Source organism: Bidens hawaiensis, unplaced genomic scaffold (genome assembly GCF_021521415.1).
Source record: "Bidens hawaiensis isolate Kalapana, Puna unplaced genomic scaffold, B.hawaiensis_p1.1 tig00027989_1, whole genome shotgun sequence".
NCBI lineage: Eukaryota > Viridiplantae > Streptophyta > Magnoliopsida > Asterales > Asteraceae > Bidens > Bidens hawaiensis.
In genome coordinates this window covers 131,713-153,948 of record NW_027494535.1, presented here as the reverse complement: position 1 = coordinate 153,948, position 22,236 = coordinate 131,713, and the positions used below count along the sequence as shown (strand labels likewise).

Genomic DNA, 22,236 nt, shown 5'->3' with positions numbered 1-22,236 from the left:
CAATTATTTACGTAGATTAGTAACTGTATGTTGTATATTATTGTTAGATTACGACTTTGTTATGTCAAAAACTTAATTTTAAGGTTAGTTATTCAAGAATCATTGAAAAGAATGGGGAAAGGGTTTGAAGATGGGGTATTGTTATATATATATATATTATAGATTTAGAGAAGAGCCATGCTATGGAGTTAGGGTTTGAGGAGAGTAGCACGGTTTAGATCGTGCAAAAACGGTTCATTTAAGAGTGTTTCAATTTGGCTCGGGTCAAAACGATTCTTTTTTCAAAATTTTAATTTTGTTCAGGTCGAAACTGGCTTTGACCACTAGACTCTTGTTGAATAGAGTTGTAACATAATAAGTTAATTAAGCATAACTTAGATGGTCTAGCTATTTACGAGTATGAGGAATTTTGTGAGAAACGCGGTAAATATCTAAAATGGGTTTAGTCATGTTAAATTAGTAGCAAAAGGAATATTTGGAGCCTGTATTTATTTACTTTCTATTTCGTAATGGCAAAGCTTTGATTTTGCAGATGGAAGCATGTAACTTGTTCATATCATGATTGTAATGTTTTCTCTTATCGTTTTGAATGACATCCTATTGTGTTGGTTTTATTATAATGATATTGTTTTCTATTATGTTTCTCCACTCGACCCGACCTGACCTGACCCGACCCAAACAACGACCGTCCCAAAAATTTGAACGCCGAAAATAACGGAACCCCGTTGTCAAAAAATCCTGGGTCCGCCACTGGGGTTAGCCCAATTAGTGAAACGGTTATAAGAACATTGTGAATAGCAAAAGAAATTGAGATAGAAACTTCAACCCAAAGTCAATAGCTTCATATTAAACTAGCTCTACGTACAAGTATATCTTTTGATATGGTTTCGAATGTATAAAACACATGGGGTTTTATGATAAAAGTTATTTTATGATTTTAAAACGTTACATATGGAAAATAAACAACTCCTTCATATAATAGAATTATTATTTTATAATGACTTTTTATAATCATATTTATACATTAGTTATTTATAACCTCAAAACAAAATAATCCAGCCTAACCATGTTAATCAACGATAATTAGTAGGATGTTAAGTAATTTTAGCATTAATATATATCAAAAGGGACTGGCCATAAAAAGTTATCTTTGAATAATATTAAAGTAGTTAATATATCAAGTTAAAAAAAGACATTTGCAATGCAACACATGGCATACCATGTGCTTCAAAAATAAGTGCACTTTTGAATGTGGGCAATGGGATTAATTCATTATGTCTTCTTGTGGAAAAATTTTTGATGCATATCTGGCTTTTATTCCTTTTTATGGATTATAAATCACATAAAATAATAAAACCTCGTATTCATTAAAATAAATAAGTTCCCATGTACCTGAAAAAAAAATACTGGAAAAGTGTATATATGCAGACCTTATGCTGGTTAACATGGTAGGAAAAAAATGATTAATATTGACAACATCTGGTTAAATAAAACAAATTGGTAATAGTTTAATGGATAATAAAATGCATGCGTGAAAAATATAATATATATATATAAACAGAAATCAAAGATGATTATCCGCATAAAATTTATGTCGTTCTCGTCAGTATTTACATAAACTTTATTATGTATTAAATGTACCTTTTAAAGAGAAATAAAAGATTATTTATTAATATTAAAATTGAAGTTGTAAATAACTAAATACTAAATATCTTCAACAACTGAGCCATTGTATTTTGTTTTATAAGAAACGAGTTTTAGGCCGACACAGGTGTCTGCATGGGACGAGTTTCGGATCGAATGGGTTCAGAGGGAATGACGTATTTTTTCAGAAAATGTTTCGGCCTGGCACGATTTTCCCCACATGAAGGATTTCGGATCGGAATAGGTTCGGTTTAGGTTGGGTTTCGACCCGGGATAAGTTTTGGATCAAAATAGGTTTCGTTCAGATCGGGTTTCAACCTGACACGGATTTCGCATTAGACAGGTTTCGAGTTGACACATATATCTGTGTGGGACGGTTTTCGGCATGGGACGAGTATTGGATCGAAATGGGTTTTGATTTAGATTGGGTATTGGTTCGGAATTTTGAGTTGACACATATATCTGTGTGGGACGGTTTTCGGCATGGGACGAGTATTGGATCGAAATGGGTTTGATTTAGATTGGGTATTGGTTCGGAATGTGTTCCCGCACCCGTTCCGATCCGAATATGTTTTGACCCAATCCCTTTCTAATCTTAACCCTCTTTGGGCCCGAATTGTTGCGATTCGAAACTCATTTCGACTTAAAAACCTATTCAAACCCCGAAATCTGATCCAGATCGAACCACTCTAAATCGAAACCCGCCTAGTGCCAAAACTCGTCCTAATCTGAAACCTAATTTGAACAAAATCATGTTGTGATGTGAAGCCCATTTAGACCTGAAACTCGTTCTAAACCGACACATGTTCCGACTTGATCAAAAGGTAATATTAATGATATTAGTGATGAAATCATGAATTTAAAAAAATTACCGATCCACTTTTACTTGAAATCTATTTGGACCCAGATTCGTTTCAACCCAAACCCGCTCCGACCAGACCAAGAATAACCTTTTTTTTTTAATTTGACCCGTTTTGTTCTGACCCTAACTCGTTTTGGCATGTGACCCATTCTGACCTGACCCAACTTGTTTACCTGTCGTAGGTGCGACTATGTAAAACCAAATCTTGTTTAGTGAGACCTATAATCTACATCGTACTAGTTTTTTTTTTTTATAAAAATAGAAAAGATAATGTACTAAAAAACTTGCAATAAGCTAGACATAGGTATAAAACTTACGATGGGGCTTATACAGGACCATACTTGTAAGTTTACAAGAAACTAGCAGATGATCGTTAGTTTCTTCGACCACCCCGCATACATTTTATAGAGTAAAATATTCAAAATATTAGTGCTGAAGTGTGAGCCCATGATTTGGCCCACTGAGTGAAAAGTTTTCCAATTTGCAAGCCTTTCATAAGATCGCATTTCTGGGTTTGGAATCTCATCCAGCCATCAACCCAACTTTCAAGTAACTTTGAGTCCTGGCCTAATTAAATGGACTAGAGTCTACACCACCAACAAACAAACTAGACTCAGCCCAACCTATAACTCGGCCCAATCTTGTTTTTTTTTAACGACCAACTAAGTAACGCCGAGTACTTCGTACGCGGCTCCCATTGGCTTAAGGTAGCCCGAGCCGGCCACCAGTCCGGACGAACGGAGCCCCTAGCGGTCCACCTATTGAGGGATTCACCGGATAAAAGCCGACCCCCACTCCCGCCAAATGGCACGACAGCGAGGAGCCGGTAAAACCGGGTAAGATCAGGACTCGAACCCTGGCAAGCCAAGGTCATCCCTCATATCTCCCTTATAAATTGGTGATAGTGAGGTTTGAACCCCTACCTCTCACTAGAAAAATGAGTGCTCCACCATTGAGCCACATCAAATTTATCGGCCCAATCTTGGTTGATGGGCATAGAAATGAAAATGACAGAATTTTTTTCCCTTTTACTTAATATATATATATATATTATGCTTTTATTACTATTACTATTATTATTACTAGTTTTAGAGCCCGTGTAATACAAGTGATTATCCAAAATTATAAAATTACAAATGAATAAAATAATTACAACGTAGATAAAAAAATGTATTGGATTTATGTTGTATCCATATTATGTGTATGTAAATTAATTTTATTTATGTTACAAAATGATTTTTTTAAATGAACTTAGTAAAGAAATGTGCGTGTAAAAATGTATCATAGAACGCTCCTTTTTATTGAAACTTTTATTGTCAGTGTCATATATGTATAATTGAAAGAATTTAGGAAGAAGACTTCTCATACAATATTCATACAATAATAGTTGTGGCCATTCAGCCTAAATACTGAAGGAGCGTTACCTTTATTAACGAAAGATGTTCTTCAAGAACTATTTTTGTCTAATCTAAACCATGAAAAGATTTTGATAAATTTGACAAAATAAAAATAGCATGTTAACATATTCAATTTTGTGGATACTTTGCTTCATTTGAGCATAGTTTTGCATGACATGCTTCACATGCAATGTTTTGATCACCATTTAATGAAAAGTTAATGCTAACACAAATGTTTTAAATTTGATACAAGTTAGAAGGATTGATATGTATGGGGTGGCATGTCATAAGTGTTCACTATCTATTCTTAAATTTTAATAGTTGAAGGAAAATAGTCAATTTACCAAATCCCGAACCTTTTGATTTCTTTTCAAAAATGTCCTTGAAAATAAATTTGAAACCCAAATCATGTTTAAAATTCTAACTTTCATCATTTTGACATTTTCAAGTCAACACTTTGAACCTGTAACAAATCTGACGACATGCCAATTTGTATTCACAAACTTTTAAAAAAACTTAGATGTATCATTTTTGACCCATAACAAATTATGACTCAAATGTAGTTAACTTTTACTGAACATTCTATTTACCAAATTTTTTACTGTAAAAACCAAATTTAAGTTCCACAAAACCCGAAACAATCTTTATTAAAAAAAAACCAAGAAATTAAATATGATAAACTTTGTTATATATGAAAGTGATTGGTATATATTTACTAAATTAACAGAAAAAAATATAGTTTACTAAATTAACCGAAAAAAATTGATAGATTTATAGCATATGCTAAAAAATTATAAATTTATATGACAATTTAAAATTTTAATAATAATAATAATAATAGATAAATGAATTGAATTTAAAAAAATGGATCAACTTTTAAGCATAGATTTATGATTTAATAATTAAAAAATTACTTTGTAAAATGAAATCATGTTCGAGTTTTATTTTTCTTTATAATCTTCAACAGATATACATAGTAAAAATGATAATATTTGAAATTATATATTCTTTTCAATCTTTAACAAACATGATTTTTTTGTTAATTTTTTGATTTCACCATGTATTTTGGAATATATACTAAATATTATATTAATATTTTTTTATATGAAAATGTATAAAATATAATATAAATAAAATGGAAAAGGAAAATGAATATAGACATAAAGTAGGTCATTAAGATTTTAGTTTTGAAGGGAAAAAAGTTATGAGGTTTAACCATAAACTGACATGTGTCACAATTATTTTAATTTATTAGAATAGGTAGATATATATAGGAGTGAGTTATTATATGATAATGGCTTATCCTAAATTACGTACGTCGCCTTCTACAGTGTTGGAATTACAAAACACGCTTGGTGACAGTTTCGTAAATAACCCAAACTAGTTCATCATCAAATTATCGATTACAAATCCATTCTTATCCAAATTCTGAACTCCTCGCTCTATCTCATCCAATTTCTAAACCCTAATCAGAGCTTAAATTCAAAAATCTCTAAAGTCAAAAACCAAAATCAAAATAGAACATCGTTGAACATAGGGGTGTTCAAGAAATTCGAAATATGAATCCAAATAAAACCGAAATCCGAACCGAAACTGAAACCCAAATAAACCGATCCGAATTCTTATTCGGATATTCGGATCGGATCAAATCCGAATACCCGAATAACTAATTCGGATTCGGATCGGATTCGGATATGGAATTTTAAAAAATTTGGATTATTCAGATATCCGCTTAATCCGAATAAAAAACATGTTTTTAGTGATATTTTTCCGTTTGGTATATTAATTAGACTATTATTTGAAGTTTAAACTTTTCCGGTTTGTATGTTTATTGTGATTCTAAACTATTAAATGCTATGAACAAAAAAAAATTGGAAAATTTTTTAAGCTGATTTCAGATTATTCGGATAATTTCGGATTTTTCGGATATCATTCTAATCCGATCCGAATTGAATTCGGATAGATTCGGATCAGATCGGATTTCGGATAGGGTCCAAAAATTCTCAAATCTGAATACCCAAACTGAATAAACCGAATAATCCATTATCCGATCCGATGAGCACCTCTAGTTGAACATCAAAAATCTTCAAAATTGATCAAAATATGATGATTTAATCAATCAAATTGATGTGTAGAAGGATTTAGATTCATCAATCTTATGAAATTGCATAATAATATACTCAATTGAGCTCTGATTAGGGTTCAAAATGTTACGTTTAAACGTTCAGAACTAAACTGAAGACACTATGTACATTTAAACGTTCTAACCAAAACGAACACTTTTAAACGTGCAAGTTTAGAAGTTCAGAACAAAAATCCAAGAATTTCATAACAAAAAATTTAGAAGTTCACAACAAAAAGTTTAAATACTCAGAACAAAATTGAACTATCAGATGAAAAACTTTAAACATTCTAGACAACATTTAAATGTTCAGAAGTTCACATATGAAATTAAACTATTTGTAACAAGAAATTGAACGCCGAAATCACTTCATATAATTTCGTAATCATCAAGAAATCATCAAGCGTCCTTCGTTTTCTTCATATGAATAAATCTAGAACACATTTAGACTTCTATCAGAATTAATATTCAAGTTTTCAGTTCAATTGAAGTGAAGTCTGCAATGGAGTCAGTGACGATGGTTGAATGCTCGTAACGGTTAATTGGGATGTAAACGAATTGAAAGAATTTACAATATTGGCCCATCACGTGTTTTTTGAAATCAAGGGTGTAAGGGTTTCGCGCACATAATGTACGATAAGAGATTATTGTATTGGATCTTTTATCTATATATTATATATACATACTAGGTTATAACCCGTGTACTACATGTGGCTAGTACCAATTATTTTGAATTTTATAATAATTTTTAACAAAATAAATACAAATTATTTTTAACAAAAATTTCATTTACAATTACATGATATACAAGTCTTATATACTTGTAAACACTCATTCAAGAACTAATTTTAGGAGCATTCAATTACATACCATGACATTTTATTATGATTTAAAAAATCTGTATAACTTATTTAAATATAAACTAGTGAAAGTGAAACATTCTGACGTGTCAAATCGAATAATTATTTTAACAAACTTAAGTCAAAGAAATTTAATAATTAACTGGTTTTGAGGAGCTCGCACGTTGCGTCGAGCAGTAAAAATTTAATGAGAACAAACATAACGTTGAATTTACATATTGCAGTTGTCTAGCATTAGTAAAAGCCCCATGTTGTGGCCATTCATAAGTATGGAAATTTTAGGCTCATCATTGATTTCTACTTCAATGTGTAACTGCCATTTTTGACATGAGAATGATGGAATTTTGCCGGCATCCTAGCATTGCAAAATGCAGACATATGTTGGGCTATAACCTAAAATGACAGTCAACAAAAATAAATCAGTTCTATACTTGAAAGTTGCCAACTTGTCATCACCACTGCAAATTATCACCCTCTTATTAGCAGCAACATGTGCATATCCAAGAGTAGCCCCAATAGATTACCTGCGTACCCACATCCGTCTGACAATTTTAAATTTTGACTATCAAAACTCTATTATTAGCGTGGCGTAGTTGCAGCCTTCTTGCCAAGCGAGCCACAAAGTTCCTATCTGTCACTCCCAGTCATAGGGGCCTAGACGTATGACCAATAGTTGGTATCGGTTTTGAATATATATAAGAGTTTATTTTGTTGCAGTGGAAAACTCTTTTGACAAAATAATTCTCTATATAAACAGGGATTTAAATACCCATGATAATATACATTTATTTTAACATAATCATGTTTTACAAGGAGCTTAACAAAATGAGCCCAAAGATCCTTCTATATCTCTAATGAGCTGTTTCCCTGCTACTCTACTATCCTTAGCACTTACTATTGATTACCTGAAAATGTTTCAAATAATACGTCAACTAAAAGCTGGTGAATAACATTAACAGACACAAAGTATTTTATGTTGGCAAGAATTAAAAACCCGTTCAATCGTAATTTGTATTAGTATATCTACACAATTAGCGCGACTGTTTCACCCGAGTGTACAACCATGGAGCACACTAGTCTTTTTACTTAGATTGACCGTAGTTTTATATATGCCTACAACTTAGTCTTTTTACTAGCCATGTTAATGCCTTTCATCCGTAACACGTGTATAAAATTGGATCAAACTATACGTGCAGTTATGGCCTGAATGCTTTTTAGTATATTAAATTTACGCATCAAACGTTTTAAAAACCATTCAAGCCATGTGTCTGATTTGTAAATCATATGTAAAACTCTTAACGCATTCGCGTTAGTTTTAGAGTCAATGCACTCACCTTTGTTATGATCAAAATGTCTTTACTGATTTATGTTGTTCATGTTATCACGAACCAGTAGTTACGAGAATATCTTTGTATGAATATCTAGATCAACTGATCTAGGTTTAGAGCTTTAGTCTAATTTGTAGCTTTAAATCTTGAGAAAACATTTCTTGTAATATAAAAGTCATTTTACTTAAAAATGCATACTTTAGTTCGTATGACGTTTGGTGTGGCATGCTTTGGCCTAGTAGGTTCGAACACTCTTATCAAGCTCTCTAGAAAAGTAAACGGGTCCCGCGGTTGATTGGGATTATACGAATTAAAGTCCTTAGAAAAGAAACTAGCCTACCGAAATTGTCACCCTTCCGGTTACTACATGCCCGTCACACTTTTTTAATTATTTATAAATATCTTTTATATAAATAAATTTAATGTTTTTTCCTTTAGAAGAAAGTCAATTGACAAATAACCTTTGTATGTAAAACTTTATATATCTTAATAATAAATAGACGATTATTTTTTCTAAACCTTTATATATATATATATAAACTTAAATATATCTATAAACTTTTCAAGGTTTAGGCTATACCATCGACTAGGATCTAAGCTATGAATTAAAATATCTTAATCATAACTCTTACCTTAAATGTATAACGCTTAAGGACGAACAAGGAGTACTTTGACTATACGTAGGCTGTCAGGGTGTGAAACGTCGGAACTTCGGAGTGGCATCGGGACTCCAACTTGATTGCATGAACTACGAGAAAGTGAAAGTGGTTTTGTGTTTTTGGGTGCCACAATGAGGAGCCCATATTCACTATTTATAGTCATTCTCGGTCGGACAGTCACTCACCACCATGTAAGATGTGTCGTGCTTGATGATGAGTCGTGCTATTTGGTGTTGACATGTGGCATTATAATTGATTAGTCACTAGCCACATGTCACTTCGTGAGGAGACGTGTGGTTACGTATTGACATTTGTCCTTCCGTGTTGCCACCACCTGACGTGTGTCTTTTCATGGTGACGAGTCATAAGACACGTGTCAATTCTTTATATTTTTAGCTAAATGACTTAATTTGTCCCTCAAATTCCTAAATTGACAAAATTGGTATGAAAATTTTAGGGATGTTACATCTTCCCCACCTTTGAATTAATCTCGTCCTCGAGATTAATCGAATAAGTGTGTGTACTTCTTTCGCATTCCTACTTAAGTTCCCATGTATACTCTGGACCACGCCTAGAATTCCATCGAGCTTTAACGAGTTTCAATCTTTTCCATTTGAGGAATTTGATTTGGCTATCCTCAAATTGGGTTGGTTGTTCTACAAATTTAAGCTTTTTTTTTTATTTGCACATCTTTTAAAGGCATTTTAAGAGATTTGTCAGCCAAACACTTGAGTAGGTTTGACACGTGAAATACATTGTATACTCCTTTCATCTCTTGTGGTAGTTCAACTCGATAGGCGACTGGTCCGATCTTTTCGAGAACCTTAATTAGTCCAATGAAATGAGGACTCAGTTTTCCTTTCTTGCCAAATCGAACTACACCTTTCCAAGGTTATACCTTTAGTAAGACCTTGTCACCTTCCTGAAATTCTAATGGTCTCCGACGAACATCAGCGTAACTTTTCTGTCTATCTCTGGCTGCTTTTAAACATTCTCGGATCTGTATCACTTTATCAATAGTATTTGAACTGTTTCAGGAACTGACATTTGATTTTCTTCAATTTCTGACCAACACACCAGTGTTATACATTTACACCCATATAATATCTCGAATGGTGTGGCTTGAATACTTGTGTGATAACTATTGTTATAGGAAAATTCCATTATGGGTTGATGGGTATCCCAACTATCTCCAAAATCTATCACGCAAGCTCCGAGCATGTCTTCTAATGTTTGAATTGTTTGTTCACTTTGTCCATCAGTTTGTGGATGATAAGCCGTGATTAAGTTTAAGCGCGTACCCATCGCCTTCTGGAAACTTTTACAAAAATGGGACGTGAAATGACTATCTCTGTCAGAAATAATAGATAGTGGCACTCATATACTATGTTATCCACATATAATTGTGCTAATCTATCCATGTTATATGATTCCTGAATTGGTATGAAATGGGCAGACTTGGTAAGTCTGTCTATGATAACCCAGATTGCATCATTTTGTCGTGAATTTTAAGTTAACTTCATGATAAAATCCATGGTTATCATATCCCATTTCCAAACTGGTATTTCTGGTTGTTGTAGTAAACTTGTCGGTTTTTGATGTTCTGCTTTAACTTCAGAGAAAGTTAAACATTTATCAACATAGATGGCAATATCTTTCTTCATGCCTATCCACCAATATTCATTTTAAGATTATGATACATCTTGTCACTTCCAGGATGCATATTGTATATAGCTTTATGGGTTTTTTCAAGAATCTTTTCTCGTAAGTTTTCTATGATTGGTACCCAGACTCTATTTCCTAATCTGAGAATATTATCGTCACCATTGACTAATGAGTCAATGGCACCATTTCGTTTTTCTTCAGAAATATGATTTCTTTACATCGCTTTCATTCGAGCATTTTTTATTTGCTGAATTAGATCTATTTGTACTTCTAATCTTAATTCTCTAGCCCTCTTGGTTTTTTTCATGTTCTTTTTGACTTAATGCGTCGGCTACTACATTTGCATTACCCTCATGATAGATTATTTCATAGTCATAATTGTTTAGGGTTTCCATCCATCTTATTTGACGCATATCAAGTTCTTTTGGATCATAGATATGTTTTAAGCTTTTATGGTCAATGTACACGATGAATTTAACTCCATAACGATAGTGCCTCCATAATTTCAGCGCGAATATTATGGCACCTAATTCTAGATAGTAGTTGTATAATTATTTCGTGTACTTTTAATTGCCTTGAAGCATAAGCTATAACCATGTTTCCTTGCATAAGGACACAACCCAATCCTGTGTGAGATGCGTCACTATATACCAAAAAGTTTTCTATACTCTATGGCAAAGCCTGTACAGATGCATTTGTAAGCTTTTGCCTTAAAATATCGAATGCATCCTGTTGCTTGGTTCCCCACACGTGTTTGACATTCTTATGAGTTAAAGAGGTTAATGGGATATCTTTCTGGGAGAAATTCTCTACGAATCTTCTATAATAACCCGCCAAACCTAAGAAATTTCTAACTTCGGTTGATGTTTTTGGAATCTCTTATTTAGTTGTAGCTTCTGTCTTTGTAGGATCTACTTGTATGCCTTTTGCATTGACCACATGTCCAAGAAATTGTACTTCGTGGAGCCAAATTTCACATTTGGAGATTTCGCATACAATTTCTCATTTCTAAGTAGTTCAAGTAAAATCCTAAGGTGAACTTTGTGATCCTCCTCTGATTTAGAATAAATAAGTATATCGTCGACGAATACGATTACAAATTTATCCAAATAGGGTTATCAAATTCTATTCATCATATCCATGAATGCGGCTTGAGCATTAGTAAGTCCAATGGCATAACCGTGAAATCATAATGTCCATACCTTGTTCTGAAAGCTGTTTTGGGTATATCTTCTTCTTGCACTTTGAATTGATGATATCCTGAACGTAAATTAATCTTCGAAAAAAAACTCGCTCCTTGTAGTTGATCAAAGAGATCGTCTATTCTTGGTAGCTGGTATCGATTTTTAATAGTTACTTTGTCCAAGGCTAGGTAATCGATGCACATTCTCATCGATCCATCTTCTTCTTCACGAACAATATTGGAGCTCCCCATGGTGAAGAACTTGGTCAAATGAATCATTTCTCCAAAAGTTCATCCAACTGTTCTTTAATTCTTGCATTTCCGTTGGTTCCAACGTGTACGGGGACTTAGCAATTGGAGCTGCACCCGGGTAACAGATCAATTCTAAACTCTACTTCTCTATCTGGAGGGATTCCTGGTAGTTCCTCTAGAAATACATCTACGTACTCCTTAACCATTGTCACGTTCTCGATCTTTTTCTGGTTTGACTCTTTGATCACATATGCCATGAATTCTAAAGAACCTTTTTAGGCAATGTTAGCTTTAATCATCGAGATTATACTACATGACCATCACTTTCGTTTCCTTCAATTTGAATTCTTTCTCCTTTCGGAGTATGAATTTCTATAATCTTTTTGTGGCAAATGATACGAGCTTTATTATTAACTAGCCAATCCATACCAAGCACTACATCAAATCCTGCTATTGCCATGGGCAATAAGCGAACATGAGTGATATGTCCTGCCAAGGTAATTTCACCATCTTCTAATGCTTCGGATATCTTGACTAGTTTATCCATTTGCAGTTTTGACTTCGTAGGTTTGGTCTAACTTTACTAAGGGTTTATTTATAGACTACTGAATTTATAATATTTAAAACTTTGATTTGCACCAGAATCAAATAAAACCCTAGCATACATATTATTTACAGGAAACGTACCGGTAATAACATCCGGTATCTCTGCTGCTTCATGAGTGTTAAGAACGAAAGCTCTTGCGTTTCTTTTCCTTGCACCCCCGTCAGTCTTGGTGCCGATTCCACCAACTTGGTTCAACTTTGGACATGTTGTTTTGACGTTGCCCTTTCTCTCCACAACAAAACATATAATGTCTTTATTCTTGGTGTAGCATTCCTCGGATGAATGACCGGAAATGTTGCAATATTTGCAAAATTTCTCAAATTGGCATTCTCCTAAATGCCTTCGTTTGCAAGTATTTCATTCAGGGATTGAAGGTTGAAACATCTTCTTACCTGATTTCTTATCAGATTTCTTTGATTCACACTTAGTTTTTAAACTCTCTTTCACCTTCGTAGTTACATTCTTCTTTTCTTTTTTCCTTCAGTGTTTCTCATCATTCCTTCAGTTAGGACTCCAGCTAGCTCTGTCGCTATATCCATTATGGTTGGCATTGCTGCCTTAACCACATCCTTGATCTTACTATTTTAACCCCAGATGTACTGATTGATTTTCTCTGACTTGGGTACTACCAACTGAGGTTCCAACCTTGAGTATGCAAAGAATTTGGAGTTGTAGTCTTTTAGATCAGAACCTTCCATTTTCATATTTAGAAATTTTCCTTCATTTTCTCATGTTAGGCAAAATTTTCGGGTAATCATGCCACTAAATTCTTTCCATTCCATGGAGTAAGCATCCGTGTTTCCCTTGGCTTGAATGATAGAGTCCCGCCATTCCAATGCTTCATCTTTATATAAGTTGGAAGCATACATGACGTGTGTGAATATATATATAAAATTTTAAGTAAAAGTTCCACACAAATCGGGTTTTAAAATAGGTTTTCACCTACAACTAAACCACACACGAAAGGCAAGTGTACCTATCGTTTGTAATAAAGTGTCGGTAAGAACCGAGTATCAATCCATGGACACGACAATTTCTAGTACTAAATCTTTGTAAATGACCAACCGAACAAGTAAATCTTAAGTTGAATTTTAATTAACTAAATTTGCATACAATGAAAATAAGCAAGTAAAAGCACAAGAATATAATCAATCCAACAAACTACCTAGACATGAATCCACTCTACCAATATGATAAAATAGCAATAATATGGTAAAACATCATGAATCTAAACATAAATACTAGATTACAATAAAGCAACCTAATACTATAAAATAATCATCATGATGGGTTTTCAATCAAGAGATAAACATAGACTAACTTGTTTGTCAAAACAACAAAGTCTCATAATCAAAGGAAAGCTAGCATGAACAACATTCTAACCACCTAAGATTACACTAAAGTAGCCAAATTCAAGAAATTAATATAAACTTATGAAACTTTAACTAGCAAGTCATCACCAAGTCAATAATCATAACAACACTCATCAATTTTCCAATATTAAGTGTAGGGTTTCATACTCATCAATAATTATATAACCAAGTTAATTTTTACTAGTCATTCCTAACTTAGTAATGTAAACAAAGATTTCATGAACATTCAAAGTTTACAAACAAACATCTAGAACATAGTTTTCCAACATGAATGCCTAATCATTTGCAAAACTAACAAGGTTATGTAACATAACAAGCATGAACACCAACAATATCAACTTATAAATTCAACCATATTCTTGAAAGAAAACCACTTTACCAAAATCATGCATAGATAATATATCACATTAATAAGAGTTTCAACATTGTTTAGATACCAAAAGTAATTAGCCCATAAGGCTTAATACAACTACAATCAAACTAGAAATATGCTTACAAAACATGTTCAAGAACAAAGGAATGAAAACTAAGATCAAGCAAGGATTGAAGAATGGAATGATGGATCTTGAGGATGGTGGAAGCCTTCAAACTCTTAAGGAACACAAAACATAATTTTCAAGAGTTGAGAGAGAATCCCCAAGGCTCCACACACCAAAATGAAGTGAAAATAAGTGTTTATAAGCTTCTGGTCAAAGTGCATGGTCATGCACAAAAAGTGCATGGTCGTGCACTATTTTGGGTAAGTCAAAGTTTCACTTTCGGCGGCTCAGAGTTGCAGGTTCCAAAAAAGTGCACGGTCATGCACAAAAAGCGCAGGTCGTGCGTTACCGGCACTAGCTAGTGCACTTTCAAAGTAGATGTGTCTTGTTCTCGGCATCGGATAGTGCACAGGCTCGTGCACTCGGAAGTGCATGGTGGTGCACAAAAGTGCATGATGGTGCAGTTTCACTTTTGGCACGATAGTAGATGTGCACGTGTTCCAATAAAGGTGCACCGTCATGCACATATACCGCATGATGGTGCAGTTTCTCAGCATGGTCATGCACTTTCGTAGCATGGTCATGCACTTTGGCACGTTATCAGATGTGCACGGTTTCCGATAAAGGTGCACGGTGGTGCTCCAAAAGTGCATGATGGTGCAGTTTGGTCAGCATGGTCATACGCTTCCTTAGCATGGTCATGCACTCCGCTCAGCATGGTCATGCACTTTCTTAGCATGATCATGCAATTTTGGCAGATTCTTGATTTTTGTCTGAAAAACGCCATCTTTTCATCGTTTCTCCGTCGGGCGGGCGCCCGGACCTGCAAATTCATAAATAACTCAAATAAGTACCGAATACAACGAATTTGCATGGAGTTTTACCAAAATAAGAGGATAATTTGATACTAAAAGGTGTACACTTTGTGTTACATCAAACATCCCCACACTTGAACTTTACTTGTCTTCAACAAATGAAACCAACTCCACAAAAATAAGAATAACCCGTAAGCAATAATCATTCAAAGTTTTTAAAAGATTTACAAGCAAGCACTATTGATGTTTCCAAAAGCCTATTTAAAATGAAGACATAGTCTAAAGAACATTACATTTGTTGCCATCACATTCCCACCTTGCAAACCTCACAATGTTCACTCATACACTCGGCTATATTTAGTGATCATACATGTAATATTGTATGTTGAGAACACTCGATGCCAAGACGATGACCATACAAAGCATAGGCTTGTTTAAGGCTCAAATCTAACCGACACATACATAGCATAAAACACGAGTACTTGAGGGTTGTAATTTGGATTAGGGTGAGGGTGAGGAATTTTTGGGAAAAGTGGCTAAAAGGCTAGAAAATCCGGAACTAAGCTAGCTATAAATAAAAAGTAACTACTAACTAAACCAAGTGGTCTAAACGAACCGAGAGCTAATGAACCAAAAATTGCTCTTTGAAATCAAACTTCATCAATATGGGATGAACCAAATTTCTTATTCTTCTCTTCTTTTCTTGCAACATTTTTTTTTTCTTTTTTTTTTTGATAAAAACTATACAAATGAATAATAAAATACTTTGGGAGATAGCATTGTACTTCTAATATTCCTAAGTGATAAAATACATGAACATGAAATGAAAAACAAACTAACTTAGCCGAACCGGATTTCTAACCAAAAATGGGTGAAAAATAAAAAAGGCTTTATGGCTAAGTGGGCGATAAATAATAGGGCAAAAAAGAAAAACACGGGAAAAGGCTAAACATGGGCTACTAGGGGAATAATGTGGGTAAGGGAAATATAAGTGAAAAATGGCTAGACATGGGTTTATCCTAAATTCCTCAAATGGTTTATACTATGTATGTGTATATGGTTTAAAATGCATGCCAAAAACAAGTTCTACTTTGCAATAGTCACCCGGCTCACTCAATTGCCCGCAAAAACATGAGCAAAAACAACTGACGAGGCTAACTCACGGAAACGGGCGGAATGGGTAATTTTTGCAAAGTAAGAATGTGAATCTTTTTGTTCATGTTTAAAGGTATGTATTTTTAAAGATTTTCGGCTTGAATGTCTTAATGATTTGTGCTTCAGGACAATGCAATTAAAGTTTGAATTAAAAATTGCTTAATGGTTATTATTTGTTACAAAAATTTATTTAGGAGTTTTGCAAAAATTTTAATTTTAGACAAACAAAGTTCAAATTCCCTCCCCACACTTGAATTGTACAACGCCCTCGATGTACAACAAAAAACTATAAAAGTAAAGTGCAAAAGAGAGAACAGAAAAACTCCCCTGAAATCCAGAAAGCTGCCAGAAGGTGACTCCCAAGACTCGGCAATGTGACAATCCAAAGACCCGACCATGTGACCGTGAGCATCCAACACCCAACTTGGTAAAGCAACCAAAGCAAAGCAAAACAAACCAAAATATGCCCATGACAAGCTCGGTAAACACAACAATTTCAAATCCATAACATAACAAAAGAACCAAATCCATAATACAATCCATAAGATAAAGTCTACATACCAACAAAGTACTACACAAATAAACATAAACACAAAGAAACACAAAACACATAAAAAAACTACGAAATTCCTAAACATGCTAAATTTTGAAGGAGTCGATAGCTAGAGTCACACTCCCCACACTTATTTCATGGGGTGGAGGGAGAGAACCTCCAGTGCAACCTCGACCGGCTCACCCAAATAGTGTTTCAAACGATGACCGTTCACCTTGAAGATGCGTCCATCCTCATGGCCGATCTCAACGGTACCGTAGTCGAATACTTGCCTCACACTAAAGGGGCCGGACCATCGGGATTTCAACTTCCCGGGGAATAAACGAAGGCGAGAATTGTAAAGCAAAACATGATCGCCCACTTGGAATTGTTTGTGTTCCTTCAAGCGGGCATCATGAAGCCTTTTGGTCCTCTCCTTGTAAATTTTCGAGTTTTCATAAGCTTGGCCTCTCAATTCCTCAAGCTCATGAATCTGACCAAACCTGTTTTTGCCCGCACATGCAAGATAAAGATTAACACTTTTCAAAGCCCAATAGGATTTATGCTCGAGCTCAATAGGGAGATGACACGTTTTCCCGTACACCAATTTAAATGGTGTCATACCAATCGGTGTCTTGTAGGCGGTACGGAAAGCCCACAATGCGTCATCCAGCTTCTCGGACCAATCCTTACGGTTTTGACTAACCGTCTTTTCAAGGATTCTTTTGATACCCCTATTGGTGACCTCGACCTGCCCGCTCGTCTGCGGGTGATATGGTGTAGAGAAGCGATGATGAACACCATATCGGGACAATGCCTTTTCCAACTGGGCATTACAGAAATGAGTCCCACGGTCACTGATCAATGCTTTGGGGGCACCAAAGCGAGAAAACAACTTCTTCAAGAATTTCACCACCGACCTAGCGTCATTAGTGGGCAAGGATTGCGCCTCGGCCCACTTTGAAACATAGTCAACGGCTACTAGGATGTAACGGTGGCTGAAAGAAGTCGGGAAAGGTCCCATGAAATCGATGCCCCACACATCAAAAACCTCGCAAACCTGAATCGGTCGCTGGGGCATCTCGTCTCGTGATGAGATGTTGCTTGCCCTTTGGCAAGCATCACAAGACTGCACCATGTCATGAGCATCACGGAAGATGGTTGGCCAAAAGAAACCGGCATCAAAGACCTTCTTCGCGGTGGTTGTGGCTACATGGTGTCCTCCGGTCGGGCCCTCGTGGCAGTGACTCAGGATTTTGCGTGCTTCATCACCTTACACGCACCTACGCACGAGTTGATCGGCTCTGACATGAAACAAATAGGGATCCTCCCAAAAATAATGCTTAACATCAGAAAAGAATTTCTTCTTTTGCTGGTGAGTAAGGCCCTTTAATACGATCCCACTCGCGAGGAAATTCGCAATGTACGCGAACCAAGGATGATCATCATCTCGCGTCTCGATATGCATGTGGAACTCGTCGGGGAAATTTTCATTTATGTGGACCCCCACTTGTTACGATGAAGCTGAGCACTCAAGACGAGAGAGATGATCGGCCGCGACATTCTCAGCGCCCTTTTTATCATCGATTTCAATGTCAAACTCCTGCAGCAATAAAATCCAACGAATGAGTCTCAGCTTCGCATCTTGTTTACTGAAAAGATAACGAATTGCTGCATGATCCGTGAACACGATGGTCTTAAAAAGGACAAGATAAGACTGAAATTTATCGAATGCGAAGACGACCGCAAGGAGCTCTTTCTCGGTAGTCGTGTAATGCCCCTGCGCGTCATTCAGAGTCCTGCTCGCATAGTAAATCTGGTGAAAATGCTTATCCCGTCTTTGACCTAAACCGCCCCGACTGCAAAATCGCTAGCATCACACATCAATTCAAAAGGAAGAGTCCAGTCGGGGGCTACCATGATAGGAGCGTTTACCAATTTCTCCTTCAACAACTCAAATGCACGAAGGCACTCGGAGGAGAAAATGAACGGGGCATCCTTCTCGAGGAGCTTAGTCATCGGGCGGGCGATTTGGGAAAAGTCCTTTATGAATCGCCTATAAAAACCCGCGTGACCAAGAAACTCTTAATAGACTTCACCGAATTCGGTGGCGGAAGCTTAGAAATGGTATCAATTTTGGCTCGATCAACTTAAGCCCCGCCTGTGAAATCTTATGCCCTAATACAATGCCCTTCTTCACCATGAAGTGGCATTTCTCCCAATTAAGAACAAGGTTGGCCTCTTCGCACCTGGCCAACATTTTCTCCAAATTTCTCAAACAATGATCAAAAGAATTCCCAAAAACAGAAAAGTCATCCATGAAAACCTCCATGGAGTCCTCGATCATATCATGAAAAATCGCCACCATACATCTTTGAAACGTGGTAGGGGCATTACACAATCCAAAGGGCATCCGCCGGTAGGCGAATGTGCCATAAGGACATGTGAATGTCGTCTTCTCCTGATGCTCAGGAGAGATGGAGATCTGAAAGTATCCCGAGAAGCCGTCGAGAAAACAATAGAACATTTTTCCCGACAGTCGCTCTAACATCTGATCGATAAAGGGGAGGGGAAAATGATCCCTTCTCGTGGCGTCATTGAGTTTGCGTTAATCAATGCAAACTCTCCATCCCGTGACAGTACGAGTAGGAATTAACTCGTTTTTCTCATTCATCACAACTGTCATACCGCCCTTTTTCGGGACAACCTGCACAGCGTTCACCCATGGGGAATCAGAATCGGATAAGTCAATCCAGCATCGAGTAGCTTGATGACCTCTTTCTTCACAACTTCTTGCATATTAGGGTTGAGACGCCTTTGATGCTGCACCACAGGTTTGTACTCCTCCTCCATCAAGATCTTATGGGTACAAAAGGATGGATTAATCCCTTTTATATCCATGATCTTCCAAGCGATTGCATGTCTGTGCCTTTTGAGAACCGTAAGCAATTTAACCTTCTCCTCACTCGAAAAACTCGAAGAAATGATAACAGGCAAGCGGGACCCATCCTCCAAAAAGGCATACTCCAAATGGGACGGAAGTTCCTTAAGATCAATGGATGGTGGGTCCTTAATAGAAGGTTTTGCCTTAGGCTCGACAACGCAATCAACATCCTCAATTTTCTCCAAACACTTAGGAGGCTCGTGGTCTATACCATAAACCAACTCCTCAAGTAGAGGCTCAATGACAAGGTCAGAACCAACTCCACTAATCAACTGAGTATCCAGAGTACTCTCCTCACACGTGTCCTGAAGGTGTTCACACACACAAGAATCAATGGTATCAATGTAAAGTATGTCATCATGATCCTGTGGGTGTCGCATGGATTTCCCAATATCAAAGGTCACCTCCTTGTCTCCAACTCTAAGAGTGAGTCTGCCGGTGCAGACATCAATGAGAGCTCTAGCAGTGGCTAGGAAAGGACGACCTAGGGTAAGTGGTACATTTTTATCCTCATCCATGTCTAAGATCACAAAATCGACAGGAAACACGAATTTGTCGATTTTCACAAGCATATTCTCAACTATGCCGCGAGGATATTTTACAGAACGGTCAGCAAGCTGGATGCTCATGTGAGTAGGCTTAGGCTCACCTAGGTCTAGTTTGGAAAAAACAGAATAGGGCATCAAGTTTATGCTAGCACCTAGGTCGGCTAAAGCATTACTAACCGATAAACTACCGATCAAACAAGGAATGGTGAAACTGCCGGATCGGTCATTTTTTTGGGCAATTTATTCTGAAGGACCATAGAACACTCCTCATTCAAATTAACAAAAGAAAGCTCCTACAACTTCTTCTTATTAGAGAGGACCTCTTTCAAGAATTTAGCATACTTCGGCATATCTTTCAAGGCATCAAGGAACGGAAGATTAATGTGTAACTGCTTAAAAAGCTCTAAGAATTTCCCATACTGCTCTTCCATCTTCTGCTTCTTCAAACGGCCTGGGTATGGAATGGGAGGAACATAAGTCCTGACTGGCTCACTGGGTTGTGCGGTACTTGCTGGGTCTAGCCTCGAGTGCACCTCACCAGGAGTCTCAGTCTCGATCTCATCGGCAATCGGTTTTGGTGTGGAAACCGATGCATCAACAGTAATGGTAGTCCTACCACTCCTCAGGGTAATAGCCTTGGCATCAGCATTTGGATTCCTTTCGGTGTTACTAGGAAGGCTACCCTGCTGTCTCTCAGAGAGTAGTTGAGTAATCTGTCCAACTTGATTTTCGATGGTTTGCATGGACGCTTTCTGATTCCTCAACTCAAGATCGTGCCTCTGGAGAGTCTCATAAATTTTCAGGTTCCTTTGCTCAGCCAATTTGTTTGAGGTCTCGGTCTTAGCCAAAAGTTGGGACAAAAGGCTTTTAACGCTAGTCCCCCCACCTGAATGATTACCACTACTGGAACCCTGAAATTGAGGCTTTTGCTGGTAAGATTGATTTTGGGTTTGACTTTGATAATTTGGCTTTCTGTCAAAACCCGGTGGCATTTGATTTTGATTGCTACCACCATCTTTCCAGCTAAAATTGGGGTGGTTTCTCCATCCCGGGTTGTAGGTGTTTCCGTAGGCATTGTTTTGGCGGCCCACAAAGTCAACATCCTCCACCACCATGGCCTGCTGGCACTGACTGGTCTGGTGTTTTCCGTCACACACCCCATAACGAGAACTAGATTTGACAAGATCAGATTGCATTTGGTCAAATATTTTAGTAAGAGCTTCTAACTGGGTGGAGACAAGGGTGTTTGAATCGACGTGATGAACACCCTTAGAGGAAGGAATACAACGAGGCGGATTATACGCGAAACTCTTCTAGCGGCTTTCTCCAAGATATCAAGAGCCTCATTTGGGGTACACCTACCGAAATCTCCTCCCGCAACCTGATCGACAGCCTACTTTTGTGCCCCGGATAAAGCGTCAAAGAATGTACGACATTGAAGTCCGTGGCTCAAACCATGATGAGGGCATTTTCTCAGCAAGCCCTTGAACCTCTCCCATGCGGCATGAAGTGACTCGTCATCATCGACATGAAAACCAGTGATGTTTGCTCGGAATTTAGCAGTTTTATCGGGTGGGAAATATTGAAGAAGAAACTGCTCAACTAATTGATTCCAAGTGGTGATGGAACCGGAAGGGAGTGCCTCTAACCACTCCAGAGCAGACCCGCGAAGTGAGAATGGAAAAAGTCTAAGTCTCACGACATCATCAGAACAATTATTAATTTTGAATGTCGCACATAATCGAAGGAAATGTGAAACGTGAGCATGAGGGTCCTAGATCTGGAGACCATGAAAAGAAAGATAATTTTCA

The 22,236-nt window shown here is 36.6% G+C and overlaps 1 protein-coding gene and 1 non-coding gene across 2 annotated transcripts; one reads left to right on the top strand and one right to left on the bottom strand.

Moving 5' to 3' along the window:
• Window positions 1-12,067: 12,067 nt before the first annotated feature.
• On the bottom strand, window positions 12,068-12,519 carry LOC143576100 (uncharacterized). Its single transcript, XM_077060288.1, has 2 exons — window positions 12,291-12,519; window positions 12,068-12,243 (listed from the first exon to the last, which is right to left on the bottom strand). Exons 1-2 carry the CDS (start codon window positions 12,517-12,519, stop codon window positions 12,068-12,070), a joined length of 405 nt encoding a protein of 134 aa, XP_076916403.1.
• A 9,357-nt stretch (window positions 12,520-21,876) lies between these two features.
• On the top strand, window positions 21,877-21,983 carry LOC143576102 (small nucleolar RNA R71). The gene has a single exon (XR_013142889.1). It is a non-coding gene; the product is annotated as a small nucleolar RNA R71 (small nucleolar RNA).
• Window positions 21,984-22,236: the final 253 nt, after the last annotated feature.

Bases quoted from the DNA above. Each gene is read 5' to 3' on its own strand.
- LOC143576100 (XM_077060288.1), bottom strand. From the start codon at position 12,519: ATGGATAAACTAGTCAAGATATCCGAAGCATTAGAAGATGGTGAAATT. The intron at 12,244-12,290 runs GTCATGTAGTAT...TTGCCTAAAAAG, and splicing joins TGAAGGAAACGAAAGTGATG to GTTCTTTAGAATTCATGGCA.